Here is a 16894-nt window from a genome sequence, read left to right as displayed (position 1 = left end):
AGAATCTGCTTAAATTTTGGTAAATGACCTTTTATGAGCTATTGAAGTCTTATATGAAAAGAAAAATGGGTGTTATGGGGCAAAATATTTTACCCTGTATCGTAGGAAAAAAACCAAGGAGTTCGAACATCTAACACAAATTCCTAAACCTCACCCAAGTACATTTTTAAGGTGTTTAAATAAGAATTTAATAAATGATAATAGGCAGCATTAAATACTACTTTCATCGACAAATGATAACTAAAGATGAAAATCCATATAGTATCAGAACAATGGCCAATGATATAAATATCCACCAGAGTTCCTATGATGTGGCTGTATGCAGTTTTAGATCACCGTACACCCTTCAATAAAGAGAACTAAAAGCCATATATTATAGTCAGCTGACTTATATTCAAATTAATCAGTCAAAGACAAACTGACAACGCCATGTCGTAAAACGACCAAAATACAACAACAGTCTACAAAACACAACATAGAAAACTATAGACTGAGCAATACAGACCTCATCAAAACCAAAGGTAATCTCAGGTGCTCCGGAAAGGTGAGCAGATAACGTGACAAGATACAAAAGGGACAATGAAAAACTACGAGATAAAGAAAACCATGGCCCGGCCTTGGGAATTGGAAATCAATATAAAATTCAATCCACCAAACATAACATTGAAAACGAAACGATGCGCAATTCCTCTTCTCCAGAAATGAATAAATTGGGTTGCTGTACCAATATACAATACTAACACAAACTACATCCTAAGTTAAAATAACTGCATCAAGTTGCATTCCAATAACGTACACTTTACATTCACATCTGATTTTCCAGTATTTTGGTTTTACTGCCCACAACATTCAATTAACTGCAAAAGGTCTATGTGGACCAAACGCAATGTTTTAATTTAATTAAATTAATAATGATTTTTAAACAGTCGGAAAACTATCGCGAGTCTTTTTTTCATTTTTTTCATTATCATTGTTCAATGATCAACTCATTAAATTCTAGCCAGCTAACAATGAGAGTTTAGACAGCTTTTTCAAAATTGTTGTCGCCTACATTCGAGTCTATGCCATCATGATCTCGAATTGCTCTTTGTATGTACCAATGAGTATGACATACCAGTTATGGTGTAAATTCAAACACTAATGCGTTTTTGTAAATGTACAGGAAAAATGCAATTGGATCCCAACATCGATCATTTGATAATAATTTTATTAAATAAACGTAAAATTTCCGTAGTCATTTGTCAAATGTTATACAATATATTTCTCTAACTTGTAAGTTATGTGAACAATTCAAAACAAAATACCTTTATTTTTTTAGTTTAGTTAAGTAGATAAAAAAACCTTTGAATGAAACGATAAAATAAATCAGGACGGTTATAAGGTTGAAATGACTTCGCAAACTAACCGATTGAGGACAAATATCAAAGTATTCGGAAATACGTAAGAGGCAATCGAAGTCTCTATAAGCATATTAAGGTATTCATCAATTGTACATATTTTTTCCAAATTTTATTTCGATCATTATTGACATCATGAGTAGTAGAATTATCCATAAAAGAATGGATAGTGCCATACTTAGTAAAACATTTAATTACCAGGCTTGTTCAGTGTCTCAATCAATATGAAAATAAGACGTGGTATGATTGACAATGAAACAACTCTCCACCGGAGACCATGACATAGAAGTTACCACATATAGGTCACTATACGGCCTTCAACAATGAGCAAAACCCATACCGCATTAAAAATGTAAAACAATTCAAACAAGAAAACTAACGGCCTGATTTATGACAAAACAATGAACAAAAAACAATGTATCAAAATGCCAATTGATTTACAAGGTCGGTATCTGCCCAATATTCAAATGAACTTTGTGATACATAACATTGTAAAAATTCCCATACTTGAAATAACCACAATATTTGATGGGATTAAAAAAAACAGTTTTTAGTGCGCACCAACCACTCCTTTCCTGTCAAGACCAAGTGCCGTAAAAAGAAAGAACACAGTTAAAAAACTGCACAGGCCATGGAAATGAAAGATGTGTTGTTAATCACATATGATTTGTGTCTAAAGTGTAGTATAGTCTGTCGTTCAACTTCTATTAATTACGGTTCATCTTTACGGCAACATGAACAACCAGTTCATGTTAATCATCCAGGAGTTCTTATTACTCCTTTTTACTTTAATAAGTTGTTTTGTAAAGTGTTGGTTATGCTTGTGTGATTATCGTATACATGTATCGCTATCTGTATGATGAATTTTCGTTTTTCAATTAACACGTCAGGGCTCTTCAAAAATGCCAGCGTAATACGAAATGTTTGTTACCTTTTGCCATTTTGGAAAATTCAGGAATAGCAAAAGAGAGGCGAAAGATACCAGAGGGACATTCAAACTCATAAGTCGAAAATAAACTGACAATGCCATGACAAACAAAAAAAAGAAAAGGATCAAAAGACAAACTACAGTATACAAAACACAACATAGAAAACTAATGACTGAGCAACAAGAACCCCACCAAAAACCGGGGGTGATCTCAGGTGCTCCGGAAGGGTAATCAGATCGTAACCACATTAACCAGTCATTACGTTTTCTCTTTGTCTACACTTAATATTTGATTGACTTTGAAAGCATTTTAAAACAGAAAGACTAGTAATAAAATATTTTCAAACTCCATGCACTCTGATACAAATTATTTTCTCTGATTTCTTAGAACCTTTTTATTGGAGAATCGTGCTTAATTAATTTATATGTACTTGCTTAAAAAATGAAATAAACAATTTATAATTTTGTGCTTTTCATTAGGAATGCTCAAACCCACAAATGTGAAAGCCAATGATGTATGAATATTTCAATACACGAGGAGTGCTATGACCGAAAGGTACCTAGGAATAATGGGGAAATCCATCTAAGTTTAAGTTCAACTTTGACTGAGGGAGCTTGAAACGTTTTTTCTCATTTTTAATTTGTCAACGTAGAATGCTTAAAATCCGAATTTACATTTGACAACAACAGCCACAGACTGGTTCCCTGTCCTTCACCTGTTTTGCTCTGACAACAAGGGTGATCAGATACCCGTATGTTGCAAGGGAGAGAACCAGCCTACAACAAACACTGATCATTCGGATATAAAGGTGAAAAAACAGACGACATCTTTAAAGTTTTATCTAGGTTAACTTAATTCTGATTGACTGCAATTCAATGTAAAACAAATAAATTATTCCTTTCAGGATGTTTTTGTTTTATTCATATTCAATGCTAATACATTCGTCTTAATGTACTGCTTTTATTGGCCATGTCTGTGCAAACGACCGTTCAAACCACATGGTTTCTTAGCTCGAGTGGTAGTAGGATTGTCTGCAGTGGTCGTGGTAGATTGTGTTAGAGAAGTCGTGGTTAGAGTATGTGAAGTGGTCGTTGTTGAATGTGATAGAGTAGTCGTGGTTGGAGTATCTGAAGTGATCGTTGTTGATTGTGCTAGAGTAGTCGTGGTTATTTTGTCTGTAGTGGTCGTATCCGTGCCAGTACATTCTTTTGGAATACTCCCTTCCTGGGGACAGGCTATGGTATTTTCTGATGGACAGTTAAATGGAACTTCACAAACAGCGGGAGGTACTACATTTGGCGATGGAGCTGAAATTGTTTTTAAGACATCAAACATATAATAAAAAACCATACTAGTAATTAGTTCGAAACGGATATATTTTTGGCTGTAACAGAAAGTTTTTTTAAGCTGTAGTAGGGGCCTTTTATAGATGACAATGCGGTATGGGATTTGCTCATTGTTGAAGGCCGAACAGTGACCTATAGTTGTTAATTTCTGTGTCATTTGGTCTCCTGTGAAGAGTTGTCTCATTGGCAATCATATCACATCTTTTTTATAAGTATGATATCTTACTATTATATTCTATACTAAGTCTTATAATTTGGTTAAAACTCAGGATTAACGAACATTGCTATACAGTTTTCTTTGTATACATGGAAATTTCACGTGGCAGGTGCGTTCGACTCTAATCTTAATTGATTCAGATAGCAAGTCTTCAATCCGAAGGACGGTTGTTCTCTCCGGGCATTCCGACTTCCTCCACGAATAAAAACTGGCCCCAACGAAATAGCCAAGAGGGCTGAACGTGTCGTTTGCACCAAAAAATTCTCAATCATTAATTATTAATGAGATTTGTATTCCACAAAAGTTCTATCATTGATATTTTATCACTAGCGTCTTATAGAAAAAAGGAACAAGTTATCCTGACATGTTGTGTTTCCACTTTAGGCAAGTAAAAATGAGAATTTCTTATAACCTTTGTCGCGTTTTTAGAAAACGTTGCAGCATGGATTACAATTTATAATTTGATTATGTTGTGTAATGACAATTTTAAAATAGAGCATATTCTCGTGTGTCAATGATATAACTCGAATATAGACAATCTTTGATCATATAATGGGTTGAAAAGATTTTGTCATTTGACAACAATGATGACAATATTATTCTCAGTTTAACAGTTTTTTTTCCGTGCAGTTCTATAAATCAAAGCTTATAGTATGCAGTTTTAGCTAGCTTGGCAAGAATGTACACAGTATTTTCAGATGATTCGTCTTACGGTCCATTTCGAAGGACTGAAGTTTCAAACCAATGACCTTTTCCTTTTAAATCAAAGAAAACAGAATAACGCAAAAAACCACTAGCAGTTGAAAAGATAGTCTGAACCCTTAAATGGTTCAAAATACTTCAAATCATATATATATCACTCAAAGATAATTGACAATAAAATAACTTAAGCAAAATAAAACCCAAATCGAAAACACTAACAAATAAAATGCAACAAACACCTATCATAAACGCAAAATATTGTTCTACCCTTTAAAAACATCAGATAAACTAAAATTACAGCTACTCAAAAAATAATACCAGGCTTCAAAGTAATGCAATACATAATTAAGTACGGGACCCAAATAATAATCAGGATTAAAACAGTAGGAAGTGCTCAATGAAGTTATATTGCAATATTCTGAAAAAAATCAATAAATTCAAAAAGGGTTTCAAGATGATTCGGAGATTAAAAAAAATAGTAACTCCATAAAAGCAATGGAACATTCATGATTTGCCAAGGGGAAATAATGGCAGTTCATAATGTTAAGATTCTGAGTGTCAGTGAATCCTCACAAGAGCAATTGTAAAGAGCGTGATTTGCTACGGGAAACCAAAACAAATAATTCGGAACAAAAAACAAAACGAGACGTGCACAATAACATTATACGATAAAGGTTATGAGTACGTTTCACTAAATTCTGAGTACGGATTCAAAAGGAGTTACGGATATACCTTTGTTCTGCATTGTGCTGATATGGTAATGTCTATGTCAGGCCAACGAAAAATTCAAATATCATTTGGATGAAGAAATGATATAAAAGGTGCAAAAGTATATAATGTGAATTTGTTTCTAAAAATGAAATAATGTTTCTTGTTTACTGTACTTACATGACTGTTCTGTAAAAGAAGTAAACGGCTTTAAAAAGCAACAAGATAAGCAGGTGGTAATGATTATCATTAGTCGACTTAAAAATAAAAAAAGGTTAATTGATAACAAAGTTACTGTAAGAACCATTATAAACCATAGTCATAATACGACTTAGGATATCCATGTCTGGTATAGACACTACAAACCAGTAAAAGTCTGAAATGGCCTATATTTGTACTCGACTGTACTGATTTTTACTCGACCAGTCTGAATTGGTCTGAAATTTACTTGATAATACTCGACTGTAGTCTGAACCATACTTAACAGTCTGAACTTGTACTCGACCTTTACTCGACCAGTACTTAACCATTTTATTTTCGTCTGAACCATGCTCGACCTAGTCTGAACCATGCTCGACCTAGTCTGAACCATACTCGACCTAGTCTGAACCATACTCGACCAAGTCTGAACCATACTCGACTAAGTCTTAACCAAGCTAGACTTCATTTTTGTATCTATCTATTGTATTTCATCAATTTAGGAACTGTTTTTAACAGCTATTTCCCCTGGCTAGAAATTTGAACAACAATTTGAAATTTAAAATGTATTCAATATGGCATTGAAACCAAAATTTCACAATAAACATAATATAAATTCAACACCATATTTATCAACACTTACATATCTATATATCACCTTTGAAATAAAAATAAAACAAGCTGAACAAATAATCTCAAAACTGAATTGTGACTAATATTTTCAATGTTATTCAAATTTTTTGAATGTTTCAGATATATTTTATGGTTACTGGACAATTTTCACCAATTACTCAAGCCTTGTATAGATTAAAGGTGTCAGTTGAGTTTAGTTAATAATGCAGTGAACATTTCTTTTATTAAAATATATTTAAAATATTATACATGGTATATAAAGCAACTTAATAAATTTTAAAAATAACACCTTATTTTGTAAAACCAAGAATCGAATATAATCATGATAATAGAACTTCCATAGCAATCCTTGATAACCATTTAAAAAAGGAAATGTGTTCCAAAGTTGCAGAAAAAATTTATTTAAATTATATTTAAATAACTTTTGTCAAAGTTAAAGACATGGCATAAGAAGCACTTTAATAAGGTTTATTTACCTCAGTACATGTGTGTTTTACAACCCGTTTGTAACCCGGATTTGTTTTTATCTCTATCGATTTATGAGTTTCGAACAGCGGTATACTACTGTTGCCTTTATTTACAGGTTAAAAGAAAGTCCTTTTTTCTTAAACTCGTGTATTACTTATCTAGTGAAATCAAAAGGCCTTGCGATTTAAGTTTTACAGGATATGGCAATTTTTAATGAATGTTAATTAGAAATTAATACTCTCTGACCAGGTGTGATCTTTTTAATGAGTTTGCCCCAAGCAGGAGGTATTACTTTATACTTTACCACTAATCAGAAGAAAAATTTTATCTATTTCTTTAATTTTTTTAAATCCATTTTTTATATATATTATATATAATGTATCCCAAATTATAGTAAGAATAGATATATTTCTAATATAAGGTTGAACAATTTCAGTGATTTTTTGGCTGTTGTTACCTCATTAAAAAGATAATTATATAACTATTGTATGTAACTATGAAACCTATATAGTTTTTCCTTAGGAATTTAGGAAAATGAAGTTTAAAAAAAACAAAAAAAAAACATGCCAAACAAGAAGCACCTTAATAAGGTTTTATTGCCCTCAGTAAAGGTGTGGTTTTTAGTTAAAAGAAACTCTTTTTTTTAACAAAACTCTAAAACTTTAAAATTAATATAATTAAATTTAACTATCTCTATTTGATAATTCTGAGAATCATGTACATGATGTAAGGATGTAAACATATGTTTTTATATATATCTTAATTTTATTGTGGCTGTTGTCATGTCAGAAAAAAAGAGATTAATTTTAACAGCTAAAATTAAAAAAAGTATAGGTTTTTTGGTCAAGTATGGTTCAGACTGGTCGAGTATTGTTCAGACCTTTAGTCGAGTATGGTTTAGACTGAAAAAAATGGTCGAGTACAGGTCGAGAATTGGTTAAGACTGTTTCAGACTGGTCGAGTAATAGTTCAGACTATTTTCAATGGCAAATCAGTACGGTCGAGTATGGTTAAGACTGGGGTCGAGTAATGTCGAGTAAAATTCAGACCAATTCAGACTGGTCGAGTAAAAATCAGTACAGTCGAGTACAGATATAGGCCATTTCAGACTTTTACTGGTTTGTAGTGAGAACAATTCTAGTGTTTTAAACTTTTTTAAACACATAAAGATAGCAAATTTGCACACAATAAACGCATCAATTATACTTAAACTCTGATGTTCTAGAAGATTATGCAAATCCCATAATTAATCGTGCCTATACGATGAAATAGAATAATTTTGTCGATGTCTTTCTTTTTAAGCATGAGACCCAATCTTGGTGAACTGGTAAATTTTCAGGAGAACGAGTAAGCCTTACCGGAAGAAAAATCAAGAAAATTCACGTAATACAAAACTCAACCGAACAAAACACGAACTTAGCTCCAAAAATTAATGACCGCAGTTGCTCCGGAATGAAAAGTAGTCCTTTTCAAAAAGTAAAGAGTAAATTCGAAGGATGGTTACAACTGGCTATCAGGCATAAACGAAGTAAAAACATAAGCTCCAAAAATTGTAACCTTTGTGTGTTCATCTGTCATCGAGGTAATTGGTCAAAATCAGCAAAGTCATGATTCCATCCGTAAAATATTCGAAAAAAGGACTTTTCTATTTACGAAACATGATTCAAATGAAGAAATGAAAATGATACATGTAATTTATATACTAAAGATGAAACAAAGGTATGTGATCATATGACGCTCGACTTTTTCCTATATTGAATATTATATTAGTATACATCCACACACATGGTATGTATAAAGGTATCATGGTATACAACGCATTGGCTTTAAGAATTTTCTATATTGTAGCCTATGTGAACATTTATTAGCCACAAGAGGACAAATATTGCATATGTTCACGTCTTATAAACATGGTTTATTAATTGTAAAACCTTTCATAATGAATATTAAATGAATTTATCTATAGGCAAATATAGCAGTTTACTAGACGAAGATAATCTTAAATAAATAGTGTTACCTAATGCTAAGAGTGTGAAAGGATCATCGAACATTCTTGGTCCACAGATATCGCAAAACTGAGATTCATTTAAGGCTGTTGTTTGTTTCAAAGTAACCCTTTCCACGCTTTTGTCGGATACAAATCTTTGATCTAAAAATAAATGAAATTCATAAAGATTCTCACAGTTGTATCAAACAAAATATATCAATAAATGTTATATTATATAGCTGTTACTAAGAATATTTACTTAACCCTGCCGATGGTTACAAACATAACATTCTATAAAGTTCGCTTAAAGGGAACATCAAATTCCTTTCAAGTTTACTATATTTTTCTCTAGCTGTCGTGTGGTTTATCTTTTCATGACGACTTTCTGTTCTATGACAGCCGCTTTTGTGTCCGTTCAGCAAAATTATATTTCCTATGTTAACTTCCATTTCAGTTTTTTATGCTCTTTTAATTGGTCTACGGTATCACTATAGAGGTCGACTGATCAACTCAAGACGCCCTTTTGACGATCAGATTGACAGACACATCCTGTGTCCACTGGTTGCTTACAAGGATCTAAAAACAAACCATTTTACTTTCTGTTAAAGATCATTTAGGATCCATTGGTTTTGTCGTAATGATTTGACCTTCACAAATTTGGGACCAGAAATGTTATTGGCTGATGCAATAATTAACAGAAACAGAAAGTATAATCAAGTGTTGTCAGATCCTTGTTAGCAAAGCGTGGACATCGGATCTGTACTATAATACAAATTGCCTCGAGAAAGAACTTTTGACAATATTTACAAACGATAAAAAAAGAATGTGAATACTCGAAGATAGAACTATTCCTAATTAAGTCTACAGCAGTTTATAAATGTTCACATCTTGTCCATCCATTTAGAATATTTAAAATCAAGATAAAAAAAGCTGAGGGAATTGTATGAATTAGAAATGAAGAGAGATCGTATGATTCGAGAAAGTGAACTGTAAACTGTTTGAGATGTTCTCCTTAAGGGCCCGTTTTACCGAGGGCGGAGGAAAATTTGAAGCAAAATTAACTACTCGTATTTAGTTTTGTGTTCATTTTATTTCCATAGAACGCTTTACATTTATTTTTCAACAAAACCCTGTATAATTATTGCAAAAATCTGAATTTTCTTCCACCGAATAGTTTTAACCTTAAAAAAGAAACCTAGGTCAAATGTCCGAAAAACAACTTTCAATAATTAATCTGATCAAAACTTTACCATTTTATGTTCAGACGCCTAAACGGTTATACATAGATCGGAATCCTTGTTTCAACTACTGGCTGTTTGTTTATAGAGGTCTTATTGTAATTTTAGACGCACTTCAATTACTAAAAGTGATAGTCAGGACCTATTGGAAAATCACTTTGATGTTAGATTATATGTGAACCCATCTTAAAGTTGTTAACACGAACAAATGTGAAAGTTGAACATAGAACAATATTCGAAAAAGAATGGTCATAATGTATAGATATGTACGTATAATACATTATTGAAAGGACATTTCTTCATTCAAAGTCAATACAACTAAGGTTAAGAACATGGATAATGGTTGCATAGATTTCAGGTAACTGCGTAGGCGTCATTGGTCTGTTCTTGTATAAGAATGCCATTAATGTTTTGTTTGCGATTGGAAATTTAAGGCATATATGCTTAAAAGAAAAAGTTAATCTGTATCATGAATTTTCAAGCTTCATTGATTCACAAGAGTTTCGAAAATCAAAGTTCAAAACATTGGTTTGTTCATAAATTGTAGTAAGAGCAATGGAGTTAGATAAATATACAATATTCATTTACTTCAAGAACTTAGAGAAGGGGGCAGGATTTTTTTATTTGTGTTTGAAAACATTCTCTCTTTAAGCAAATCATTATATTTTTAAAGATTTGCCAATTTCATAGAAGATGATGCTTTTGATTAAAAAACATTTATACCAACGTGATCAATAAAAATTTAATTAGAAATTAAGTGAGATGTTGCGTTATTGTTTTATTATTAGCTCTACATGTTAACTCACCTTTATAATGCAATGTAAAATTTGATGATCCGAGAGTGTAAAAGACTGGAAAACACCAAAACTTAAATATGTCTGGTCGTGCATCATCGACCCTGAAGAAATATTAAGTAATACGCCACTGCTTTAGTATAATGATGAACTGTATGATTCATTTATGCATATATGTCAATAGCTCCGTACGACGGATTTGTCTTGCGCATATTTATATCTGTTTGTAGCTAACTATCATCCCCCTGCATTAAAAAAAAACTTATTTGCCAACATCTTACGGATTTTGGGTCCTCAATGCTCTCCAACTTCGTATTTTTATTTGGCCTTATTGAACTTAACTGATTCAAGCGTCAATGATGAGTCTTTTGTAGACGAAACGCACGTATGGCGTACAAAATTGTTATCCTCGTATCTCGAGTTTATTTTAAATCCCGAAAAAGTATTCAAATTGAGTGTTACATCATATTAATGAAAAAAAGGTTTACATTGCCCAATTATTCGAAGTCATTTATGTTCATGAAAATGTACAAGTGGATAATATATATATCATTTGATACTGCAGCTAGAACACTTCATGTTGTCTTTATTTACATAATAAAGTAACAATGTGATAGTTCGTGCAATGTCGATTTCATGTCAGGTCACTTTCCTGCACAAATGCAGTGTAAAAACAACATTAGACCTATGTCAGAAAAATATAAGTTTTTTTGTAAAACTTGCCCTTCCCATGTTTTAAGCCTGATAAACATTGAAAAAAAAGTTGATATTCTTTCTCACACTGACATAAAATTGTCTATAAATTGTTTAGTATCATGAGCATAAACTCTGAATGATTGCATAAAATCAAACTGATCTTTTATTCAACAAACCGCCTATTTATTGCATCAATTTTATATTTTAGATTGTGTAAATATGTGAAATAATTGCCTATTAGTTTTCGTATATTTGCACATACGTTTGTTTAAAATGAATATACTGTTATGTTAAATAGTGGCCTTCGGCTGTTGTCTGCTCTATGGTCGAGTTGTTGTTTCTTTGACACATTCCCCATTTCCATTCTAAATTTTATGGTATATCCGTGATATGGACCCAACATATGTGGACAAGAACCAACATAAAAAAAAAAAAATAAAAAAAATAAATGAGAACCGAAGATCACGATACAGATACGAATCATGGATAACCGCTTGAATCTACTCGGCTTCAAATCTGTAAGAACAAGAAATTGTCTTAATCAAAATAATTTAATTTAAAAGACAATAATAAAAGGACATTCACAATGATAAACAAGATAGCTTTTTCAATTAGCTGAGAGGGTGATTAAATAAAGGCAACAGTAGTATACCGCTGTTCGAAATTCATAAATCGATTGAGAAAAAAACAAATTCGGGTTACAAACTAAAACTTAGGGAAACACATCAAATATAAGAGAACTACGACACAACAGAAACACAACATTAAAATGTAACACACACAGAAACGAACTATAATATTACAATGGCCATTTTCCTGACTTGGTACAGGACATTTTAAGAAAAAAATGGTGGGTTGAACCTGGTTTTGTGGCTATCCAAACCTCCCGCTTTTATGGCAATGTTAAATATAACATTAAAATGAAAACATTACGTGACAGGTCAACAATACAAATAAATGGGAGAACATTTAGGACAGAGAAACATACGAATAATTGCTAACAAAAGGTACCAGGTTTAAAATTTAATACACAAGACGCGCGTTTCGTCCACACAAGACTAACCAGTGACGCTCAGATCAAAAAAGTTCAAAAGCCAAAACAAGTACAAAGTTGAAGAGCACTGAGGACCAAAAGTTCCAAAAAGTTGTGCCTAATACGGCTAAGGTTTTCTGTCTGGGATAAGAACATCCTTATTATTTAGAATAATTCATACTTTTGCAAACAGTAAATTTATAAAAATGACTATATAGTAGATATATATGATAACACCGAAGTGGTGACTAACTACAGAATAAAAACGGATACATAAAACAACATAAACCAGCACATAAAAATTCACAGCCGAGTTAGCCAAAGAGATCAACGCACATAGTGACGTCACATTTGAATTTCTAAAAATTTCCCCAAAATAGGATAGAATTAGGATAGAATTCAAGATTAGGTTTGTAATACTCATATAACATTTATTAATAACAATGAAAATTACAATACTAATTAATATAAAATTGTGGTAGTAATTAGATAATTAATTGTATTATCTAGCTATGTCGGTGTTTCTTCTAAATCAAACTGTAAACCAAATATATCGTATGAATTTAGTTGACCCAAACTAAACTCTAATAAATTAACTGGGTGATTAATTATCTTTACCATAACACACGAATACAACAGAAACAAAATAAGATTTACAACTACAAACGATAAGACATTTGACAAAATCCGATGAGAATTACAAATATAACATCAAAACTAAATACATGAATTTTGGATAGAAAAGTACCGTGACACGTCTTATAGCAATGCGAATTCACACTCAGCAAAACAGTCACAATCGGAAACAAGTCACGTTCGGTAATTAAAAGATCAGACGACGTTATGTCAAACCACAATCTAACACGTGATAAAAATGTCCTTAGTTAGTTAAAGCAGGACATAACCCCTTAAAAAAAAAAAAACATTGTGAGCTTTGGCTTCGCCTCGATTGAAAAATGTTTTCCCGTGATAATTATCCGGTCGATTATTCCTCTCAGCTATAAGTAATTCATATTCTATATTGGTTTCTTTTAAATATGACTACGTCTGTTGAACCAAGTGTTCTTAATGGTAACGTTTTTTAGAACAAAAAAAAATTGTAATCATAACATGCAAGTCATTACGAAAACCCTGTTTCACCAATGATTCAAATAATGTCCCTTTCGTTGTATCGAAGTCATCATATTTCTCGTAAAGTTTCGTTTCCACTCTGGCAATTTCAATTTTTGCTATGAGACAAGGTATTTATTTAACTTAGGGTTGATTCTGGTATCCTGTATACAATGTTAAGTGTATAAATTTGTTGACAACAGCCATTATTTGTTTAGTGAAATGACATTCTTTATATATCGGTATATCAATAAAAGAAAGTTCTGGCCTAAATAACCTTCCGGTTTAGTTTTGTATAAAATTTGTAATGATATAAGCCGATTGCAAGAAACAAACAAACAATGTTACAACACCCCCCCCCCCCCCGAAAAAAAACAAACAAAAAAACAAAAAAAACAAAAACAAAAAACAAAAACAAAAAAACAAAAAAACAACCCAAAAACCTTTTCCGAACATAACAGATATGTTGCCAAAAACTAAACTGTGCATTCTGCTGATCAATACCTGACGACAAGGAATTGTTCCGATATTTGATAACACACTATATCCTTGGAAAACAATGTCCCTGTCGTTCCATCGGCATTGAAAGTCCAAGTAGTCAATAGTGCATGTCCTACTACAGGACTGTAATAATGCATCGAGAACGTCTTATTAATCCAATCACACGGAAATGTGCAGGGAAACTCGGTCTGACCTGAAATGCATTGGTGTTTACTTATTATGTGTATATGAATTTACGTTTGTTAAGTTTCAAATGTTTGCTTTGTGATTTTGAGTCATGAATTGAAATACTATATACTCTCTTTTCCATTATATCAACATAGGTTATCTCTTATTAAGATTAACTTAGATAAGAAGAATCATTAAACAAACTAATAATTGTTGTAAGTTACTGGCTAATTCTGAATAAAAATAAATGAACTGCTCTATGTACAACAATGTAGGTCCAAAAACACATGTGCAAAACACATGTGCAAAATCCCTTTTGGCAGGAGGCTTTTAATTCTTGGGCAGTACTTCAAACTAAAGTTTGCCCCTAAACAATAATGTATACTAGTTCAGCGAAACGGACGCCACACTTAACTCCGAAACATATAAAGAACCAAAATTAAAAATAACACTCAAGACTAACAAAGGCTAGATATTGTTTCATGTATTATTTATATTAGTGCATTTATTCCAAATGGAAAAGGTACAATATCGGAAAAAAATCAATATTAAGCATTATTGAAAGGCAAACTTATATTTCAGCCTTTCTCCAGTTTGTATTGACAGATTGAACTAATATACCTTGCATAGGCAGGATGAAGAATGAAACAGTTTTATTCTAGTCGATACACTGACTGGATGTTTTGTTGAATTAGGGTTTGATAAAGAATGCACGCATATCGATACGTGATCGACTAGTTTTATTGTAAGATAAAGTAGTGAAAAGTACAACCAAGCGTGCTGATTTGTAATTAGATAATGATCTTTAAACGCTAAAAACGGAAAAGTAGAAAATTTCCAGTTTATACTTCCAACTGTTATGAGCATTACAAACATGTCATTATGAATCTGTTTATGTTGTTAATGTTTTTTGAAAGCATCCAAAAGTACATTTAATCAAATGAAAAGAACATTAAGAAAAAGAAGAATTCATTCGTCATTAAAAAAGGTATTACTGACAATGCGCACCAACTTTGGTGTTGAAAAAATGTTGTAGTGGAAGTTTTTCATAAGCATTTTTTTATTTTACAGCCCGGTATAAAAATGAGTAAAGGATTGCTTCATACAAAATAAATTCTTTATATTTTTGCACCGGTGCTTAAAATGCATACACTTCGGCTGCTCCTCAGAATTTTCAACAGCGGTGTAAAATTTTGTACACCCCTGATAACACCGAGATAATTAATAGTATGACGAAAAAAAAAATGAATACAAGATGTATTATGTGGCGGTAAAACATGATGAATAAATTATTACTTAAAGAAATATAGCTTATAGCTGAATACTTACATTTGTGTTAATCAATAAACAAACGAACATCTTAATATTTATTGCTGTCACAATATCGATATATGGTGAAAAGTAAATAGATAATAGAAATCTAAAAAGTGTAACTGGGTGGTATTCATGCCACAGTCTACACCAACTTACGGTACTTACATTTGTAAATCTGTGGGAATTATTATACACAATGCATATATAACATAACAAACAAATGGGGGCAGTAAGGACACATAGGTTCGTATTTTAAGTTTAATAGTATATCTGTTTTGAAGAACACATAAAAGTTTGGAAAAGTTATCGTATTTTTCAGTAGGATTTATAGATAAATTTCAATTATTTTATTTACAAATGATAAATTGATTATGAGGAAATGAATTAATTTCTTACTTGCAGCAGCTACAAAAAAGAAGAACGTCAAATAAAACATCATATGCCTGTTATTATAGCCTATCCTAGACACCATGCTTATCCAAATATAATTTCACACATAATGCAAGCTTATAAAGATTATTTCTAGTAAGTTGTCATCTTCTTTTACCAGATGTGACAAGTATAGATCTCTTTATGTATTTTTTAAAACTTTAAATCAATTATATTTGTTAAGTAAGCAGAGTTCAGTGTATGAATAAAGATGACAGGTCTTCTAAATAATTTTATGGACTTATTGACTGTGAAAGTATATCTTACTAGTATTCTCTAATACATATAAAAATAAGAAGATGTGGTTAATTGCGAATGAAACAACTATCCACCAGAGTCCAAAAGATGTAATTAATAAGCAACTATATGTATTCTATATGTATATCAACATATAATGCAACAGTTCAATTTACAATTTGGACGTGGTCAATGATACATGTCTAGTATTGATAACTCAATCGTCCGAAAGTTTATATTACAAAATATAGCATAAGATACAACACTAATCGTATGTTTATGATAACGTAAAATAATGATACGATTTCGTGCGCACTACGCGTATGTCGGTAATATCTTTCATAGCTCCTACATTTGGTTAATTAATTACTATTAATGATAAAAATAAACAACAATATTGCTTCACTTAGCTAAATGTTACCCTCTATAAAATATAATGTTCACTTAGCTAAATGTTACCCTCTATTAAAAATAATGTTCACTCAGCGAAATGTTATCCTCTATACAATAAAATGTTCACTTAGCGAAATGTAATCTTTTATTAGAGATTTCCAATAAAATGACTTTACTCGACATAACCGACCTAACTCAACGTATATCGTCCTATTGCATCGAAGCATGACGGAGGGGAGCATACACTGCATGCATATTTTGCTCTTTGAACACGCATTTTTTGCTGATATAGACTTAATGTAAAAATCAACCCCAACTAATTTTTTTAATCTTTAAATATTTTGTTATTTAATTTTTAATGATTTTATTGACAAACAAATTTTTAATGGAATAAGT

The 16894-nt window shown here is 31.7% G+C and overlaps 1 protein-coding gene and 1 long non-coding RNA gene across 2 annotated transcripts; both read right to left on the bottom strand.

Annotated features, from left to right (window-relative positions):
- Positions 1 to 3217: 3217 nt before the first annotated feature.
- LOC127711740 (uncharacterized) lies at positions 3218 to 5551 on the bottom strand. Its single transcript, XM_052217852.1, has 2 exons — positions 5480 to 5551; positions 3218 to 3633 (listed from the first exon to the last, which is right to left on the bottom strand). Exons 1-2 carry the CDS (start codon positions 5547 to 5549, stop codon positions 3287 to 3289), a joined length of 417 nt encoding a protein of 138 aa, XP_052073812.1. The 5' UTR covers positions 5550 to 5551; the 3' UTR covers positions 3218 to 3286.
- Positions 5552 to 8621: 3070 nt separating this feature from the next.
- Positions 8622 to 15980, bottom strand: LOC127711741 (uncharacterized). Its single transcript, XR_007986869.1, has 4 exons — positions 15836 to 15980; positions 13961 to 14150; positions 10630 to 10721; positions 8622 to 8747 (listed from the first exon to the last, which is right to left on the bottom strand). It is a non-coding gene; the product is annotated as an uncharacterized LOC127711741 (long non-coding RNA).
- Positions 15981 to 16894: the final 914 nt, after the last annotated feature.

The sequence above is a fragment of the Mytilus californianus genome, unplaced genomic scaffold (assembly GCF_021869535.1).
Source record: "Mytilus californianus isolate M0D057914Y unplaced genomic scaffold, xbMytCali1.0.p SCAF_8, whole genome shotgun sequence".
NCBI classification, from domain to species: Eukaryota; Metazoa; Mollusca; class Bivalvia; order Mytilida; family Mytilidae; genus Mytilus; species Mytilus californianus.
This window is presented reverse-complemented; position numbering and strand designations above follow the sequence as displayed.